The 20,114-nt window shown below is 40.0% G+C and overlaps 1 protein-coding gene across 1 annotated transcript in view; it reads left to right on the top strand.

The window, feature by feature from the left end:
- The window catches only part of TMEM132B (transmembrane protein 132B), a 660,968-nt gene that overhangs the window by 248,466 nt on the left and 392,388 nt on the right, over positions 1-20,114 (top strand). The window contains exon 3 of the mRNA XM_051972617.1: positions 18,603-18,749. Within this exon, the coding sequence (XP_051828577.1) occupies positions 18,603-18,749 (147 nt within the window). The remainder of the gene's footprint in view (positions 1-18,602; positions 18,750-20,114) is intronic.

The raw sequence follows: 20,114 nt of genomic DNA, 5'->3' as shown, positions 1-20,114 counted from the left end.
AGGATACAAAGAAAGGCAAAAAACTAAAAAAAAAACAATTAAACAATCCCCCTCCCTCCAAAGAGATCTATTCCCTGATCTCAAGGACCTCACATTTAAATGGAGGGAAGAAACCACATAGGAAAAAACTATGTAGAAATAAAAAATCTGCAGCATAAATTGGAAGTAGTCTATAAAAGAAAGCAATAACATTGATGGGGATAAGGAAGGGCTTCTTGTAAAGGGTGGGATTTTCCTTAGGGCTTGAAGGAAACTAGGAGGCAGAGAGGAAGAGGAAAAGGATTCTAACTATAGGAGAGACAGCCCATGGAAATATTTGGATTCAGGATATGGAGTGTCTTGTTTGAGGAATAGCCAAGAGGACAGTATCAGTGGATTTCAGAGTGCGCTGTGACTTATAAGAACCTGGAAAGGTAGGAGGGGTCCAGGTTATGGAGGGCTTTAAGACCAAAGAGAATATTTTCTATTTCATCTTGCAGTCAATAGGGGGCTATTTGAGTTTATTGAATAGGGAGATGTACTTTAAGAAGATCATTTTGATGGCTGAATAGAGGATAGACTGGAATGGAAAGAGACTGGAAGCTGGCAAAGCCAGCAGTAGGAGTGAGATGATGGGAGCTTGCTAGGATCATGGCAGTGTCAGAAGAGAGATGGGGGTATATTCAAAAGATACTGCCAAGATGAAATGAGCAGGCCTTGGCAAGAGATTGGAAATGGTGGGTAAGAGTAGAGGGGATGCAAGGGTGACACCTTGTTGTGAGCTTGGAGCTTGGAGGATGGGGAGGATTGCAGTACCCCCCATAATAAATAATTAGAAAGGAGTATTTAGAGTGGAATGAATTTCTTCTCTCTTTCAAAAATCTTATTCTTTCTTTAAGGCCCAGCTCAAATATTGCAGTTTCTAGAAGTCTTTCCTGGATCCCAAACTGGACGAAGAGTACCTTCCTCTGAACCCCTAGAGAACCTATAGCACTTATCAAACCAAACTTTGTTTTTATTTGTTTGTTTGTTCATTCATTGATTCATTGATTAACTCATTTATTATTTATTCATTTACTCACTCATTTATTTACCTATTTATTCTTTCATTCACTCATTCATTCATTCATTCACTTATTTATACTTGTGTCCATGTTTTATACTTTCAAGTAGACTGTAAGTACTCAGTCTCTGTTAAGAGACTTAGGGTCCAGGACAAGGTTAGCGTGATGGTAATCTGTTAGACCCAAATCACTTCTGGATTGTCTTGAGAAAGTTCAAATTCAACTTCAGACACTTAGCTGTGTGACCCTAGGCAAGCCACTTTACCTTTGTCTGCCTCAGGTTTCATCTGTAAATTATTATAGTATCTGACTTCCAGAAACCCTAACGCACTCTATAAAAGCTAACTATTATTTTGGGTTGGGTTGATTTTTCTGTATTCCTCTGAATTTCGGCTTTCTATCTATATGAACAAGGAGGTCTTGAGAAAAATGCTGCGAAGCTTCCAGATGAGAGAAGTTGATAGTGAAGGGTGTTGAGACTGTCATGAAAACTGATGAAAGGAATTATGGATGGTTAGCCTGGAGAGGAGTGATAATGATGATTTGAAGGGCTATAATATAGGAGAAGGAATAGACTGTGGTCCTGTGGAAAAATTGCTGGGTTTGGATCTGAGATTGAATTCTAGCTGATCTGTGTGATCTTCAGGTAATACACTTAACCCCTCTGGCCTCCAGTGTCCTCACCTACAAAACAAGAGAACTTGATCAGTCCTTTTAGCTCCAACTTTAGGATCTTTTGGACATGATGCTTAGGATCCTGGGAATCAGAGCTGGAAGAGTGATTAGGGCCTTTCTTATTATATGAGTAGAGGACAGAGAGTTGCAAGAGAAGATCAGGAATTAGACAAGATTAAGCAACTGATTAATAAGATCATGAAATTTGGATCTGAGGGGAACCTTACAAGCCATCTAATCCAGAGGCTCTTAGCCCTGACCATTTCTGTGTGGTGGATCTTTAGAGTAAACTGGAAAAACCTATGGGCTGCTTCCCAGAAAAGGACTTTTTATTTTAATGCCTAAAATTTTTAAAGGGTTGCTAGGGGGCACCATAGTCCACAGAGGACCAGGTCTGAAGTCAGGAGGACTCATCTTTCTGGGTTCAAATTCAGCCTTAGACACATAGCACCTGGGTGACCTTGGGCAAGTCACTTCACCCAGTTTGCCTCAGTTTCCTCATCTGTAAAATGACCTGGAGAAGGAAATGGCAAACCACTGCAATGTTTCTGCTAAGAAAACCTCAAATGGGATCATAAAGAATTGGAAACAAATGAATTGAACAATAACAAACATGTTTAAATGTGAAGCATTTAAAAAGGAATCAATTACATTGAAATAGTTATCAGTATATTGATGTAAAAGTTCACAGAGCCTTGGTTCAGAACCCCAGGTCTAGTGCAACCTTTTTTATTTTCCTTATGAGGAAACTCAGGCTTTTTCTACAGTGACATGCACAATGAACCACAGAGCCCCAGATCTGAACCTAGGGTCACTGCCTTTAAATCCAGCATACTTTGCATTATAGTCTCCCAGTGCTTACTTGTGGATTTTTTCCCGTTTCTTTCCATAGCAATATCAATGATTACTTTTGTCTGGACTGGTCTCTTGCATCCTGTGATTGAGGGAGGGCAGCTACGCAGTGGAAGGCTGAGCAGGAGTGGTCTGACAGAAATTCATTCCTTCCAGTGGGATTTGGGTGAGAACTCTGGCTTTGGAGCCAAAGGACCTGAATTCAAATTTCACCTCTCCTTACTATCTTATACCTTCCCTGGACTTCCGTTTCCTCATCTGGAGAATGAAAGATCTAGACTAGATGGCTTTGGAGGTCCCTTCCAGCTCTAGGACTGTCCTCCTCATGGTCTCCCTCAAGGCATCCCTGTTTGCTGTCTCCACTGTTGTTTTTCAGGCTGGGACTTTGATGACAAAAACAAACTGATGGCTTTGAAATACCCAAGATGGCGAGGAGTTACTGACAGGAGGCTCACGAGCTTCAGCATGGAGAGATTCCTAGGCCCTGGAACAGCACCCTGCCACAACTCCCAGCAGAGTGAAGGAGAGAGTTGACAGACAGATGTAGCCTATTCATATAGATATAGATATAGGTTTATAGGTAGATATAGATAGAGAGCCACACAGACACAAGAGAGGAACAGAGAGGCAGAGAGAGACTGAGAGAAACAGAGAGAGACAGAGAAACAGAGAGAGAGAGAGAGAGAAAGAGAGAGAGAGAGAGAGAGAATGAGGAAGGGAGGGAGACAGAGAGAGAGAGAGACAGACACACAGACAGAGACAGAGAGACATAGAGAGATGAGACAGAGACAGAAAGGTACAGACACACAGAAAGAGATAGAGAAACGCAGAGACAAGAAGAAAGAGACATACCGAAAGACACACACATAGAGACACAAAGGTAAATAGATATAGAAAGAGCAGAAAGACACAGAGACAGAGAGACAGAGACATACACAAAGGCAGAGAGAGATAGAGAGACATAGAGACATAGAGAGAAAAGAAAGAGACAGAAAGATACAGATACAGAAATAGAAGCAGAGAGACAAGAAGAGAGACACAGAGAGACACACAAAGGGGAATAGATGCAGAGAGAAAGAGAGAGATAGACAAAGACACAGAGGATAGAGAGACATAGAAACAGAGAGCTACAAACACACATGGGGACAGAGAGTAAGAGAGAAATATACAGAGAAAGACAGAGAAGGAAAGTGACAGTGAAGGGCAACCAGAGACAGAAGGAAATAAATAGGAGAGAGACAGATATAGAGACTGAGAGGAAAGAGAGAGTAGAGAAAGACAGGCAAAGAAACAGAAATCAAAGAGAAAAAGAAAAGAGGCTGACAGAGATAGTGAGACAGAGAGAGAAATATGGAGGGATTAGTAGACAAAAATATAGAGAGAAAAATGAATAGAAAAGCAGAGAGAAAGAAACATATAGAGAGACATAGATACAGAAATAGAAATACAGAGACAGAATGATAAACAGACAGAGAGAGGGATGGAGAGAAAGAGACAGACACTGACAGAGAGATATGTGGGAGAGATATTTAGAGAGACAGACAGAGAGATAGCATTGAGAAGAGAATGTTTTCCTTCCTGAATGTCTGAATTTCCTCCCAGCCCCTGCATGGTCATTGCCTCTCCAGAAGCTTCCTTTGGCCCAGGTGGGGCTGCCAGGCCCATTTTAAGAGGAATTGCCAGGGCAATTTCTCCCTGGGAGGCTCTTTGTCCTGAAGTATCTCAAGAGCTTCCTCCACCTCCCTGCCAACTTCCCCATGACTCCTTCCCAGAGTTAGAGAAGCATGGCAGCTGTTTGAGACTGTTCAGAGACTGAAATGCATTTTTTTCCTTCTCTGGTAAAAATGTCAGACTTCTATGTTGGGAAGGGGTGTGTATTATTAAAGGGCAGGTTTGCTTGGAATTTAGCATCCTTAGGGGGAAAAAAGGTAAAGAATAAAAGGAGAGGAAGGACAAAAACCTGCCCTCCTCCCCTCGCTTCCCTCTCCCCCAATTTACTACTCTGCGGTGTGTTCCTTTGGAAAAGTTCACACTTGCATAAAATCAATTATAGGAGTTACGTATTCTCAACCAAAAGAAGGTCCCCAGATCTTGGTGATTCATTCCTTCCCCTGCACTTCCCCTGTATCCCTAGACTGTTCCAGGCCTGAGCGGGGGCACCCTGCGGCCTGTCAAGTGGGCCATGGGTGCATATAGGAGCATAAGATTGTTGATTTGGTGTTAGGCAAATGTGAGAGGCTGAGTCTGAGGCACACAGTAGGGATTTATGTCTGACACATAGTAGGTATTTAACAATCAGTTTTAGCAGTTTGTCTGACACATTTATAAAATGGGGTTAATAAGTTGAGACCTTCCTTTCCATCCTCTTCCTAATAGATAGATACAACACTGGCCTTGGAAACAGGAAGACCTGGATTGATTCTGCCCAAGATATTTAATGGGTAGCTACCATTTAACATTTCTTTATTTGCAATTTTTTTTGTGAATTTTTACAAATTTGCAAAATTAATCACAATAAGCATTCCTTATTTGCAAATGGGCGATAATGTCATGCCCCTCATGGGGGATGTTGTGAGAGTCAAATGAGAAAATGTAAAGTCTTCAAACAACATAGAAATATCAGCGTCTTTCTGTCCCCATCATGCTAGATCTGGGCAACAGCAGGATTGCATACTTTTTTATTTATTCACTCATTTATCAATCTATTCATTCATTCAAAGAACATATATTGAGAACTCACTATGTGCCAGTCACTCTGCTAGAGGAAACTAGTGACTTTACTATCAACACCATAGATTTTCCATCAGACTGAAAGCTAGAAATTCTCTTCTGTGTCTTATTTTGGAGCTCAAAAACTAGGACCAGCTTGGCACAGCGCCAGCAGGGTGTGTTTCCTCTGTTTCTCCTGTGCTTCTCTCCCTGACTGCTCCATCATTTGGAGCTTAAATACCAGTTTGAAACAGAATTGCTGTAGACCCAGGCTCCCAATAGGCCCAGCTTTTTGCAGGTCCCCCTCACCCTCCGGGGGACTGGTATGCGTTTCTCTCTTCCAGTAGCTAATTCATCACATAGAAAGTAATTTGCTTGGAGAGCCCAAATTAAAAGCCTCTTTACCCTTTTCATTAATCAAACGTTAAAATGGTCCCGAGTCAGTATCTCCCCAAAGGTCTGCTGAACACCAGGTGCCTTCATTCCTATTTGGTTTCCTTTCTGTGTTAGTCTGGTGCCTCATTCTTCACAAACTCAGGCCTTATTCATGGCTTCTTGCCAAGATCTTTGCCCGCAGAACCTCGCTTGCCTTGTTTCATCCCCCGCTGCTATGGTCAGGGAGGGCATTTATTTGGGTGATGTCTTTGGATGCTGGAGTATTCAGCCTTTAGCACCTCAGAGGGCATCTAATAGGACCTGTACCTGAACAGGAATCCCTTCTACTCCATCTCCAAACCACGGTTCAACCAGCCTCTGTTGGAAGAAAGACCACTATTAGTCCAAACCTGCCATATCTGGAGGCATCTGGTTCCCTATTGGGACAGGAAGTGGACCCTGACACCATCTCTGATTGTATCATTGTTAACTCTTTGTTCTGCCTTTTGGGGCTAAGCAGAAAAGCCAACCTCTTTTCCTCATGGTAATACTACACAGGGATTTGAAGACAGATCTCCTGCCATACCCACCCCTTCTCCTTTAAGCCTTCTCTTTTCCAGGACAAACATTTTCTGTTCCTGAAACTGATCATTTTATGGAATGCCTTTGGGACCTTTCCCTGTCGTAGATTCCCTTCTCTTGGCTTCCTTTAAATCCTGTCCTGCTCCATCTTCACTCTAGTGCCTCTCGATCAGTTGATTGTTTTCTTCTTCTCCACCTCCTTCTTTTCCTTCTCTCCTCCTCTTCCTCCTCCATCTTCTCCTTGTTCTTGTTCTTGTTCTCCTTTTCTCTCATCTCTATCTGACTTTGTGGCAGCTGGGGGTGGCACCATAATGCCCAGGGCCCTGGGCCTGGATTCAGGAAGACCTAAGAGTGAATCTGTCATCAGATACTTATAGTTGTGTGACCCTGGGCAAATCACTTCACCTTTGTCTGCTTCAGTTTCCTCTTCTGTAAAATGGAGATAATAATAACATCTACCTCTGAAAGTTGTGAGGATCAAATGAGATAATTGTTATAAAGTGCTTAGTACAGTGCCTGGCTAAGTAGGGGCTTAATAAATATTTATTTCCTTCCATTTATATTTGTATTTATATATGTCTATGTATTAATATATATGGTATTTCTCTAATACACATATACACACAAATATATGTATATGGGGAGAGAGAGAGAAAGAGAGAGGGAGAAGAGAGACAGATACATAGACAGAGGTAAGAGGCAGAGAGAGATACATACACATAGAAAAATAGAGACAGAAAAAACAGAGAGATAGAGAGAGGCAGGGACAGGTAGAGATAAAGAGAGACTGAGAGAGACAAAGTGAGGAGAGACAGACTAAGAAAGAGAGGGAGAAACAAAGGAAGAGAGATAATGAGAAAGGGGAGAGGGAAAGAAGAAAGGAGAACTAGAAATAAAAATGGAGGACATAGAGAGATAAGGGAGGGAGGGAAAGGGGGAGGAGAGAGACACACATACACACACACACATTGAGAGAGAAAGAGAGAGAGAGAGAGAGAGAGAGAGAGAGAGAGAGAGAGAGAGAGAGAGAGAGAGAGGAAAGGGAGAGAGAACAGAGAGAGATACACACACACACAGATACACACACAGAGATAAAAGGAAACCAATAGATATAGAGATAAAGAGAAACAGTGACACACATACAGAGAAAGTTCATAAATGATAGTGGAATAATGGATAGAAAAGCTGTTCTTGAAGCTTAAGTAAATCTGGATTCCAGTCATTTCTGACACATTCCGTCTGTGTGACTCCAAGCAAGTCACTTTGGCTCTCAGAGCTCTGGGCAGAGAACATATTAGAAACTTCCCCTTCCAATGCCTTCTCCCTCTGTGTCCTCTTGTCCATCAGGATCTTCTCTATTCTGTGCTCCCAGGTTCATAGTGCCTTCAGACATCACTTAGTTAGTCTATGTCATCATGTGGACCTTTGCTGTTCATGTGCAAGGCGGCGATAAGGGTGATGGTCCATAATAGCCAGACTCTTCTTGCCACTCCTTTATTAGTCATAATGGTTGTTTCTCTGCAGGGCCACTTGGCTCTCTGAGTCCTAAGACAAAGACTCAAAGAAAATGCTCTGGGCTCGTACCACCACCAGTCTAACAGTCTTTTGGCTAAATATTTAATTGCTTTCTTTTCTTAGTGGCTTTTAGTCTTCGGCCCTTGACTGTTCTCTCTGGTTATATCCATTTCCCAAACTTCTCTTCCCTCCTCTGTCCCTCTGTCCTCCTTCCCCACCTCTTTTAGATTCAAAATCAATTCAATATGGTCACTGCTTCTAGAAAGCTGGTATCAATCTGGCCTTTCTAGTTGTGCTCCCCATCCCTGTAACTTTCTAAACCAAAATACTCCTCTCTGGTTGTTAGGTTGTTAATCCCCTTAAAAAATCTATATCCTAGCTCCCCAATACATTTAAAAATTCTCACACACCTTTCATTTTGTCAAATAAACAAAGCAATAATTATACAGGGTATATAGGTCTATTTATAGATTTAGAGCTAGAAGAGATCTCTAAGATCATCGTATCCCTGTACATTACTTCTCTACACGTTATTTCCCCTGTCAGAATATAATTTTCTGAGGGCAGTGATTGTCTTTTTTGTATTTTTATTCCTAGTATTTAATTCAGTTCCTGGAACAAAATAAGCACTTAATAAATGCTTTTTCATTCATTCATTCCATCAGTCATCAATTCAATCATATTATTTCCCCCTGGGGATATTTATATAGAAATTGGAATCATAATCCTGAGATTATGGGACTGGCAAGGAACTTTCCATCTATATGATAAGAAGGTTGGCCTAGATCAGGCATTTTAACCTTTTTTTCTTTTAAATCACAGACCCCTTTGGCAGTCTATTGAAATATATTGATGCTGAGAATGATGTTTTTAAATGTTTCAAGTGTACAGGATTACAAAGGAAACCAATTATACAGAAATGAAGATGTATCTTTTTTTCCCTCTATCTATATTCATGCACCCCAGAAATCCATCTAAGGTCCTGTGCCCCCAAGTTGAGAACATCTGGTCTGTCTGGTCTCTGAGGGCCGAGCCAGCTCTGATATTCTGTATTTTGAGGATTCTCAGAGAGCTAATATTCTGAGTTCCAAGTCTCCTCCCTTTTCTGATAGCCTATGCTGTAAGATACTTCCCATTTTGACATCTGGTTTCTAAGGTTCTTTGGATCATTCTCTATCCTTCCAGAGGTGACATTTAGCATTATGTGGCCTCTCCTAGTTTTGGCATTCTATTTTTCAAACTCTTCCCACCTCTCATATTCTCTTTTCTAGGTTCCTGACAATCTCTCTTGTAAACACTCTTTCTAGCTTGGACCTTCTGCACTCTAAGGTTCATGCTAGCTCTGACATTCTCTGTTCCCATGGTCCCTCCATGTCAGCTCCAAGCTCCGACAGCCTCTGTTCCATGACCCTTTGAGCTCTGACAGTCTCTGATCTGTGGCCCCACTGAGCTCTGAGAGTCTCTCATCTGATGACCCTTTCCAGCACGGACCTTCTATGTTCTCAGGTTCAGCCTACTTCAGACGCCATTTCTTCTTAGGTGACTTCTGGCTCCATCATCTTGTGCTTGTCTTTCTGAGACAGAGTGTGGAATCTCAACACATAAAATTTATGAGGCTGAGAACCCTGAACTGAGGAGCAGTGGCTGGGAGATGCTGGGGTTGATGTGATCGGGGGGGAATAAAGCAGAGGATATCATGGTCAGAGGGAAGGGGAGCTAGCGATGGCCCATGTTTCCATCTTCCTATATCCCTGACACATATGGAGACAGTTAATGTGCGACTGTCATGCTGACAGTTGCTTTATAGAGCATATGCAGGGTCTGGCTGCCTTTATTAAGCTTTGCAGCAGCAATATTTCGGGGTGTGTAAAGTATTTCACGGTAAAGCTTCACTCTCTACTTTGGATTCTGTCTGTTCTAAGGATGTTCTGTCTGAGCCCCAGAAATGAAGATTAGAACTCACATTTTTAGAGCATTTTCCTTTTTAGTCCCTTTTAAGATGGGTATAGCATGTTCCCATTTTACAGATTTTGAAACTGAGATTTAAAAAGTCCAAGCTCATGAGAGGCAATGTGTCATAGTGGGCAGGGAGCTGGCCTTTCTGAGTGTGTGATGCTTAGCAAGTCACTTCACCAAGGACAAATGTCTATTGATGAGAGAGTTTCCATTCTATACTAATTAAACCAGAAATTCAAGTTTTCCCCTGTTCTTTAAGAAGTGACATTTAGTATTTTAAGTTTTTCAAAGCAATTTCCATTCCTTCTCTTATTTCATCTTTGCTTTGCACAAGCCTGTGAAGATGGGCATGATTATTATTCCCATTTTACAGATTTAGAAACTGATCTTTAGAAAGGATGAATGTCTTACCTTACACAGCTAGCAGATTGTAGATTTGGGATTTGAACTCAGGTTTCCTAGAACTCCAAGTGTAGCATTCCTGTCAGTGTACTTTGTTACCTCTAAAATCCCCATCAAGGCAGCTATTGTGATCTAATGGGCAGAACTCCTGATTTGGATGGTGTCAAAAGTTCTGGTTTAAGATTACTTTCTGAGAAATCTTGGCCAAGTCATTTAGATCTCTGTTTTTTAATTGAATGGAAGGTGGTTAGGCAGGTGGATTGACCTAGATGACCTCCAAGATCCTTGACTAACTTTAAAATCTAAGATGTTTGCTTTGAGAAGTTACTGGTTGTAGTCAGTCTGTCCAGAGGTTGCTAGAAGGAAATTTTTTAGAAAAAAATGGTATTGATCTTTGCTAATTCTGACTCTGGTATATCCCAATGAAGAACACTCCTCCTTCCCCTTCACATTGCATTTATTGATTATTTAATTACAGGCTGGGCACTGTGCCAAATGCTATAGATAAAAATACAAATAAAAGTAAAGACAGTTCCTGTCCTCGGAGAGCTTATATTCTAATAGAAAATATAGCACATAAAGGCTGGAGAAAGGGATTGGGAAGGATCATGGCAAAATTCAGAGAATTAGAAACAAAGGTGACAGAAGAAGGAAGGATGGCTGCCTTGGGTCATTCCTCAACATCGAGGTTCCTGAAAATACTCATCAATGGGAGAGGGGAGCTGCAAGGCAGAGGACACTTTTAGTAATATGAGGGGATCTTCATAATTTGGTCTCTGGAGTCCTTTCCAGCTTTGATCCAGGATTTGGGGATCTTTATTAGCTGTAAATTATCTAATTGGTCCCAGGAATACTCTGATGAGGAAGTTCCCTCAGTTGATGCAGACTGATATTGTTTGTGTACCTTTTGGCGTTAGAAAATTTTGTAAAATCAGTGAGAGGTTAATAACCTTTGAAAGGTCAAAGAGAACTTTTGGTTATTTAATCTTTGTCTGCCTCAATTTGCCCATCGGTGGAATGGTTATAATGAAGACACTTATCTCCTAGGGTTGTTGTGAGGAGTTAAATGAGGGAGATAGAATGTGGGTCTGGAATCAAGAAGATTCATCTTCCAGAGTTCAAACCCAGCTCAGTGAACCTGAGCAAGTCCCGTAACCTTCACTGCAAAATCAGCCAGGGAGGGAAATGTTAAACTACTCCAGTGTCTCTGCCAAGAAAACTCCAGATGGGGTTTCAGAGAGGCAGACAGGACTGAACAACAATTCAACAAAAACAATTTGTAAAGCACTTAACACAGTGTCTGACACAGAGCCGGCACTTAATAAATGCTCGTTTGCTTCCTTCCTTCTATATTATGTTATTTTTGCTACACTTGTATTTCTAATTTGCATAGGTATATGTGAAGAAGGCTAGTCCAAGTTATAAATCAGAAAGCTAGAGCTAGCAGGGGCCTTGGGGACTGTCTAGTTCAATTCCTTCATTTTTTTACAGCTGAAGAAACTGAGGTCTATGGAGGTAAGTGACATGTTCAAAGTCATATAAGTAGTAAGTGTCAAAGGCAAATTTTTTCTCTGACTTTAGATCTAGATCTAGGATTTTCCGAGAAAGCATGTTTTTTAGATATTTTGGAGGGAAAAAGAGGAGATATCGGGATAGTGAATGATCTTCAGATGAGACGATAAGAAAATCAGTGGAAGGAACTGGGAATAATTAACTTGGAGAAGGGCCACTTAGCGAGCCCTTGATAGGTGCCTTCAAGTACATGAAGGAAGGACTGTTGTGTTGAAGGTTTTGACTTATATAACCCAGAAAGAGCTACAGGTAGAAACTGCAAAGAGGCAGTTTTTGGCTAGACAAAAATAAAACTTCCTCACAAGTAACTACCTCTGTATAGTGGAATGAACTGTTTTGGATGGTAGTGAGTCACCTGCCCTCTAGAGGTCTCCAAGCAAAGGCTGCATGATCATTTTTCTTGAATTCATTAGAAGGGATCTTTATTCAGGTACAAGTTGGTCTTCCTAGCCTTGGAGGTTCCCTCTGGCGCTGACATTCTGTGATTCTGCGAAAGGTGGGAGGGAAGAAGAGAGAAATAAAATACATAACGAGTCCCTCTTGTAAAGTGATTGAGGGAAGAAGCTAGGAGGCAAGCAGACTTCAAGGAAAAACCAAGGAGCTGAGCTTTGCAATGCTTGGAAGAGGAACAGTGAAAGATCACTTCTCCAGAGAGAGGGAAGTAAATGTTGAGCCAATAGCAGGGTCCCCTGAGGGACTTCATCTGTGCCCCTCAAATGCTAGGAAGAATACAGGAGCTAGATTCACATGAACATCATGTTACATCATAGAGACAGAGCTGGAAGGAACAATTTTAGAAGGCATCTAGTTCAATCTCCTTATGGTATAGATGAGGAAACTGAGTCTCAGAGCAATTGTGACCTGGAAGGTGATAAGTGACAAAGTCTAGATTATCTATCTATCTGTCTGTCTGTCTGTCTACCTATTATATATATATATATATATATGCACAATACAATATGTACATATATACACATATACATGTATGTACATATATGTGTTTGTATATATGCATCCACACACATATGTATATATTTCATCAAATATTTCCTAATTATATATACAAATTTTAACATTAATTAAAAAAACTGAATTCCAAATTCCCTTTACATCCCCTGAGAGGGCGAGTAATATGATAATGATCATACATGTGAAGTCATGTGAAACATAGCTCCATAATATCCAGTGTTGCAAAAGAAAGCAGAAACAAAAAAGCAAGAAAATGAACTAAATATATACTTTAGTCTTCACTTAGAGTTAATCAGTTCTCTCTCTCTCTCTCTTTTTTAAATTTTAATATCTTTTTATTGATAGAACGCATGCCAGGGTAATTTTTTACAGCATTATCCCTTGCATTCATTTCTGTTCTGATTTTTCCTCTCCCTCCCTCCACCCCTTCCCCCAGATGGCAAGCAGTCCTTTACATGTTGAATGGGGTACAGTATATCCTGGATACAATATATGTGTGCAGAACCGAACAGTTTTCTTGTTGCACAGGGAGAATTGAATTCAGAAGGTAGAAATAACCCGGGAAGAAAAACAAAAATGCAAGCAGTTTATATTCATTTCCCAGTGTTCTTTCTCTGGGTGTCGCTGCTTCTGTCCATCTTTGATCAATTAAGGCTCTCTTTATCGAAGAAATCCACTTCCATCAGAATACATCCTCAAACAGTATGGTTGTTGAGGTATATAATGATCTCCTGGTTCTGCTCATTTCACTCAGCATCAGTTCATGTAAGTCTCGCCAGTCCTCTCTGTATTCATCCTGCTGGTCATTCCTTACAGAACAATAACAGTTCCCTCTTGATAGCATTTTTATCATGAGTCCTTTGGTTGACTTTAGATCCTAAACTAGGAAGAGCAGAAACAGAAAAAGAAAATTATAGAATGTCATCAATGAATGGAGCCAAGATTAGAAAGAAAGGAGAAAATTAGGGAAAATATTTATAGGCGTTTCTCAGATAAAGGTCTCCTATCTCAAAAACAGAAAACTTTGTCAGATTTATAAGGATATGATTCATTTCTCAATTGATAAATGGTCAAATGATATAAACAATCAATTTTTTTATGAACAAATAAAACATATGGTTATATGAAAAATGCTCTAAATATTACTAATTAAAGAAATACAAATAAGAAAAATTTTGAGTTTATCATCTCACACCTGTCAGATTGGCTAAAATGATAGAAGGGGGAAATGACAAATATTGGGGGGGAATGTGGAAAAAGTGGGATAATTATACACTGTTGGTAGTACTGTGAACTGATCCAATGTTTTTTTTTAAATTAAAGCTTTTTATTTTCAAAACACATGGCTAGATGATCTTCAACAATCACCCTTGCAGAACCCTCTGCTTCGAAATCTTTTTCCCTCCTTCTCCCAGTCCCTTCTCTAGACAACAAGCAATCCAATATATGTTAAACATGTGCAATTCTTCCATACATAGTTCCATAATTATCATTCTGAACAAGAAAAATCAGATCAAAAAAGGAAAAAAATGAGAAAGAAAACAAAATACAATCAAACAACAACAAAAGAGTGAAAATACAATGTTGTGATCGACATTCAGTTCCCATAGTCCTTTCTTTGGGTGTAGATGGCTCTTTTCATCACAAGACCATTGGAACTGTCCTGAATCACCCCACAGTTGAAAAGAGCCATGTCCATCAGAATTGATCATCACATAACCTTGTTCTTGCAGTGTACAATGTTCTCTTGGTTCTACTCACTTCATTCAGCATCATTTCATGTAAGTCTCTCCAGGTCTCTCTGAAATCATCCTGCTGATCATTTCTTATAGAACAACAATATTCCATAACATTCATATTCTATAACTTATTCAGCCACTCCTCAGTTGATGGACATCCACTCAGCTTCCAGTTCTTTGCCACCACAAAAAGGGTTGCTACAAACATTTTTGCACATATAGATCCTTGATCCAGTGATTTTGGACAGTAATCTGAATTATGACCAAAGTTTTATGAATGAAACTGAGTATTCAGTTTGACCCAGTATTACCACTAAAAGTAATACCCAAAGTAATCAGGGGAAAAAACAAGAACCTCTATGTCCTAAAATATTTATAGCAGCTTTCTTTGTGGTTACAAAGAAGTGGAAATGTCCATCACTAGGAGAATGACTAAGTAAGCTGTGGAATATGATTGTGATGGAATACTATGATGGAAACTACTATGCTGTTAGAAATGACAAGCAGGTTGATTTAGAATAACATGGAAAAAGTTTGCATGGTATAATGAAAAGTGAGGTGAGCAGAATCAAGGGAACAGTAATAGTAATATTGTTTAAAGAATAATTGTTAACAACCAAGTTATTCTGAGTATTATAAATACCCAAATCAACTATAAAGGACCTATGAAGGAAAATTCCATCCACTTCCAGAGAAAGAACTGATAAATAGAAGCATACATAATATGTTTTTTACATTTATAAATTTGTGTTAAGTGGTGATCTTCTCAAATATGGGGTGTAGAGGGAGGAAAAGAAACAGTTTGAAATCTAAAATTTAAAAAATTAAAAGGGGATTGTCTTAGATCATTGTCTTGTTCAGAGTAACTAAGTCTTTCACAGTTGATTATCATGCAATACTGCTACTATTCTGTAAAATGTTCTCCTGGTTCTGCTCATTCTTTTGGTATAAATTCATATGGTTTTCCAAATTTTTCTGAAATAATCTTGCTCATCATTTCTCATAGCACAGTAGTATTGCATCACAATCATATGCCACAACCTGTTCAGCCACTCCCCGATTGATGAGCATTAATTTCCAGTTCTTTGCCACCACAGAAAAAGCTGTAAAGCCTAGATTTTAACCTAGGTTTTCTTGACAGCTGTTTTTCCATCCCTATCAAAAAGTTATATCTTGGAGAACCAGATATGGAGAATCAGCTCCATTCTGCCCCAATACTCACGATAGTTCTAGCCTTGCTTTCTTATTTTACCAATCTCCCCCATTCCCAGTTTCCAGTTCTGGAACACACTGTCCTGCTTGTAAAGGATATATTCAGTTTTATCCTTGTACTATCTTGATGATTTCCCAACCAAAATATTCCTTCCTAAGCATTACTTTTTTATATAGATTGACTCCTCAATAGACAATAATTTCCTTGAGGGCAGGAATTATCTTTGTTTCTGTCCTTCTCTCCATCCATCCATCCATATGTTTGTCTGTCTGGCCATCTGATCCATCTAACCTTCTATCCATTTGTCTGTCTATCCTTCAGTCTGTCTGTCTCTCCACCTGTTTTTACATTCTTTCTTTTCTGTCTTTCCTTCTGTCTGTTTTTCCCCATTTCTCCATCTCTATCTTTTTCTCTTTTTTCCTTTTCGCTTTCCCTTGCCCTTCCCTCATCTGTCTGTCTGTCTCTCTTTCTCCCTTCTTCCCTTCTTTTCTACCTCCCTTCCTCCATCCTTTTCTGTCTTTTACTATCTATCTGTCTGTCTTTGTCTCTTTCCACCCTCCCTTCCCACTAATGCTTACTTATACTACCTAAGAACAATTAGCATATTAATCCAATCATGTTTTTTGTCAAGATTAATCATGAAACTTTAAAACCTGAAGAGACTTTAGAAACTGTTAGTTTTGTTAATAATTGGGGAAACGTATTTGAATTCATTTAAATGGGCTAAAATAATAATAGCCTTTTTATAGCAAAGGAAACCAATGCAGACCCAGCTAGTAAGCGTCTGTGAACAGATTTAAACCCAGGCCTTTCTGACTCTAGGCCCTAGAGGCTCCATTGCCTGTGCCTTTCCATAGCGATGACCCTGGCTCAGCCAACATTTACCTTTCTGCCTGATAAAGAATTGAGATATGAGCAGATGTGAAGGGAATAAGGTGTCAATGGAGCCCATGCATGCATTTCTAACATTTAACTCTCTTTATTAATTTTTTTTATTTTTATATCACTTTTATTTCTGAACCTATCCCTCCCCTCTCTCTGACCCAGCAAGCCATTTCTTGTAACATACGATAGAAGGAAAAAAAAATAAGAAAAAACAAATCAACCAGTTCAAGGAAATGAACCAACATATGACTAGAATCTTACACCATCTGTAGTAATAGTATTTCTATAATGCATTAAGTTTTGCAGAATACAGATATTTTTTCATTTGATCCTTATGACAACTCCATGTGGTATGTATGTGCCATAATTCCTCCCACTTTTACAGAAGAGAATATTGAGGCTGGAGAGTTAAGAGAGTTGTCCAGAGTCACAGAAGAAAGCTTCTGAGATGGGACTTGAATTCAAGTCTTCTAGGCTCCAAGTTCAGCACTCCATCCACTTCATTCCCAGTTCTCTGTCATATACCAATTATCTCTCACCTCCATAAAGAAGGCAGTAGCCAACATGACTTTATGGATTGCTTTTCTCTGTACCCATCAAATTCAACAGACATTTAGCAAACACCTACTGCATGCACTGTGCTATGCTAGGAGAAATGTATGAAGGTATAGTCCTTGTTTATAATCTAATTGGGGGCATAAAAATGATAAATTCCAAAAAGAAAAACCCATCCCATTTTCAAGCAAGGAAGGATTTTTAATGCATGAGATAGGGGGAAGCAAGAAAAGAAATCAGTTACCTACAAACTCTACATAGACTGTTTTCCTGGAGGTAGTATTTCCCTTGGCATTTTGTAAAAAGTGGTGCAAGGGAAGCATCCATCATTTGCTAAGTTATGAAGCTCCTTGACTAGTTCCCATTGGCCACCGGAGAGCAGAGACAAAGCCAACCACAATTCCTGCTAAGTAGACTGACTAAATCTCAGTGGTTTCATTCCTCCAGAAGTCTAAGCAGTCCCTCCTGATTTTCCTTAAAATTCATTAAGTCAAGACAGCAGCAGCAGTGGTGGGTTGGGGTGGAGGACTGGGGGAAACCACAGTAGGTAAGCTTTCATTCTAATTCTTACACCAGATGGAAATCCCAAGATTGCATTTGGACAGCTTCAGTGCAGACCTTGCCACGACAATGGGGACCCATTCCTGTTTCTGCAGTAGCCTTGGAGCTGTTCTGGGAATGATGAAAAAGAGGCAGATGGGGTGCCAGTGAGGACATTGAACTGTCCTTGTCCCCTTTCTCAATAGCAGAAGGACTCAACCCTGTTTCCCCCCTCCCCCCCAAAAAATAAAAAAGCTCTGCACATGACAGAAATTTCTAGAGGCCCATTTGGACTTCTTATGACCAAGTTGGACTTATTTTCCTATTGGAGGAACATCTATGATGATGTGGCAGTGACAAGAGGTCTCAGCTTTCTCTTGCTGGTTAATTAATCAATAAACACGTTATAAGGTGCTCACTATGTGCCAGGCACTGTGTTAGACCTTAGGGTTACAAAGAAAAGCAAAAACAGTTTTTATCTTTAAAGAGCTTCTATTTTGGTGGGGAAAGAAAATATGTAAATAATCAAATGCATATAAAATCTAGACAGCATTTGAGCTTGGTGACACATCTACCTCCTCAACATGTTGGGTATTCAAAATCACATTACTTGGGTGAAGTAACCCTGTGTGCACCTATTTATGATACTTGATGATAGATGCATCCTCATCTCCATCTGGACCATAAGACATTGCAAATTAAATAAATTTTTACTAGGCACATCTGTTTCATTTACATCAGCCTGGTGCCACAAAAGTGGAGAGTATTCAAGTTCCCAGTGTATTGTTTAAGGACAGACTTAACCTGCGTCTCATTTTGGGAGATCCATACTTCAGTTGCATGTAATATAAATGAATTCTCTGGTTATTATAGGTTCAATTCTTGTCTACCATCTTTTCCCATGTGTCTTTAAGGGAAAAGTGGGCATGAAAGCGTCATTTCCTTCAGTGATGGGTCCTTCTTGTTTTTTTGGCCATATATTTGGTATTAACTCAAGTGGTTTGTTTTGTTCTCTAACAGCATAAAAGCTGCTCCCAGGCTCAAGATCATGGCTGTGAGAGTCAGCAATGAAGATGAGTGGGAGATCCAGGAGGAAATTGACAATGGAGAGACGCAAACAACAGCAACCTTGGTGTGTGTGGGCCATATTCCAGATATCGAGAACAGGTAAGAAAGGGCCAGACACTCTTAGGCTTGGCAGCCTGTGGTAGCTGATAGAGAAGTAATGCATTCATTTTTCTGATGGGTCTCCTTTATGGCTAATAGAATTGCTATCCTTTTAGCTCATCAGCATAGTGGCGGCCATATAGCTCCTGAATGGCTACATTACGCGGATATGTTATTGCACCAAGCTTTCTTCTTTGGGCTTTTTATTCATAAATGACCTAATTACAGATGTGGCATGGGACAGAAATTACTTAGCTCAGAGTTGCTGGGGGTGAATGGTTGGATAACATTGTGGCTATAGAGATGACAGTAAGGGGTCATGGATTAAAACGGGGGAAATAGAAATGATTTAGGAGGACTGAGGGAGATGGGCTTTTAGATTGCAATAGCTGTTGGGTAATTTTTGCTAGCACTTTGTGCAATATGTCCCATAGACATCATTTTGGCTTATTGCCATGTTGCAATGATTGGAAAAAAAAGCCAAGACCCATTAGATTCCTGAGGAAACTAGTTTGTCCCCAGTTGGCTGCCATGCTTTGTTAGAATGCCAGAAGTTTATCTCCTTCTCTCCTCATCATGGCACTCTCACAGTCATTGTCTTTACCTCTCTTCCCTCCTCCCATGTCCCTTGCTTAAATACTGTTGATGATAAACAAAGCGTTTTGATGAGCCAGAAGAGGGACAATAGGATATGAAGAACCTTGAGTCCTTGAAGAAAGAGGTTAATTGAAGGAACGTTTAATCTAGGAAATAGAAAATTCAGAGGGGTACCCACTAATCATTGCCAAGTATTTGAAGGGCTGTTTTTTGAAGGAGGGACCATACTTGTTCTGTTAGTTCCAGAGGGCAGAACCATGATCAATGTGTAGAAATGGCAAAAAAGTCAACTTTAGCTTAGCGTCAGATATAGCTTTCTAATAATTGGGACTGCCCAAAGTAGAATGGATTGCCTTGAATGGCAGTGGATTTCCCTCTCTTGGAAGTCTTTAAGCATAGGATAGGCCTGGTGTGGTATAATGGGGGACTCCGGTGAGCTATGATTTGTATTTTATAGCCATTGAGGGCATTTACCCTGTGAAATTCCATGATTCTGTCATAATGTGTGTGGTGCTAGGCTGGGGGTTGGGGATACAAAGACAAAATAAAAAAATAACCCTGCCCTCAAAGAGCTTTTATTCTGATACTAATGAAACTTTGACTCATATTTTGGCAGCTTTAGGACAAATTTTTCTTATTTAGTCTTTCATACAGGGTCTAGTATGTAGTACCTTCTTTTTCTTCCATGATTCCTTTTTTCCTCTCTTCCTCCCTCCCTTCTTTTTCTTCCCTCCTTCTCTTCCTCCCTCCTTTCCTCCCTTCTCTCCC

Source organism: Antechinus flavipes, chromosome 1, assembly GCF_016432865.1.
Source record: "Antechinus flavipes isolate AdamAnt ecotype Samford, QLD, Australia chromosome 1, AdamAnt_v2, whole genome shotgun sequence".
Classification (NCBI taxonomy): Eukaryota; Metazoa; Chordata; class Mammalia; order Dasyuromorphia; family Dasyuridae; genus Antechinus; species Antechinus flavipes.
The sequence above is the reverse complement of the archived record's forward strand: the minus strand, read 5'-3'. Positions and strand labels throughout refer to the sequence as shown.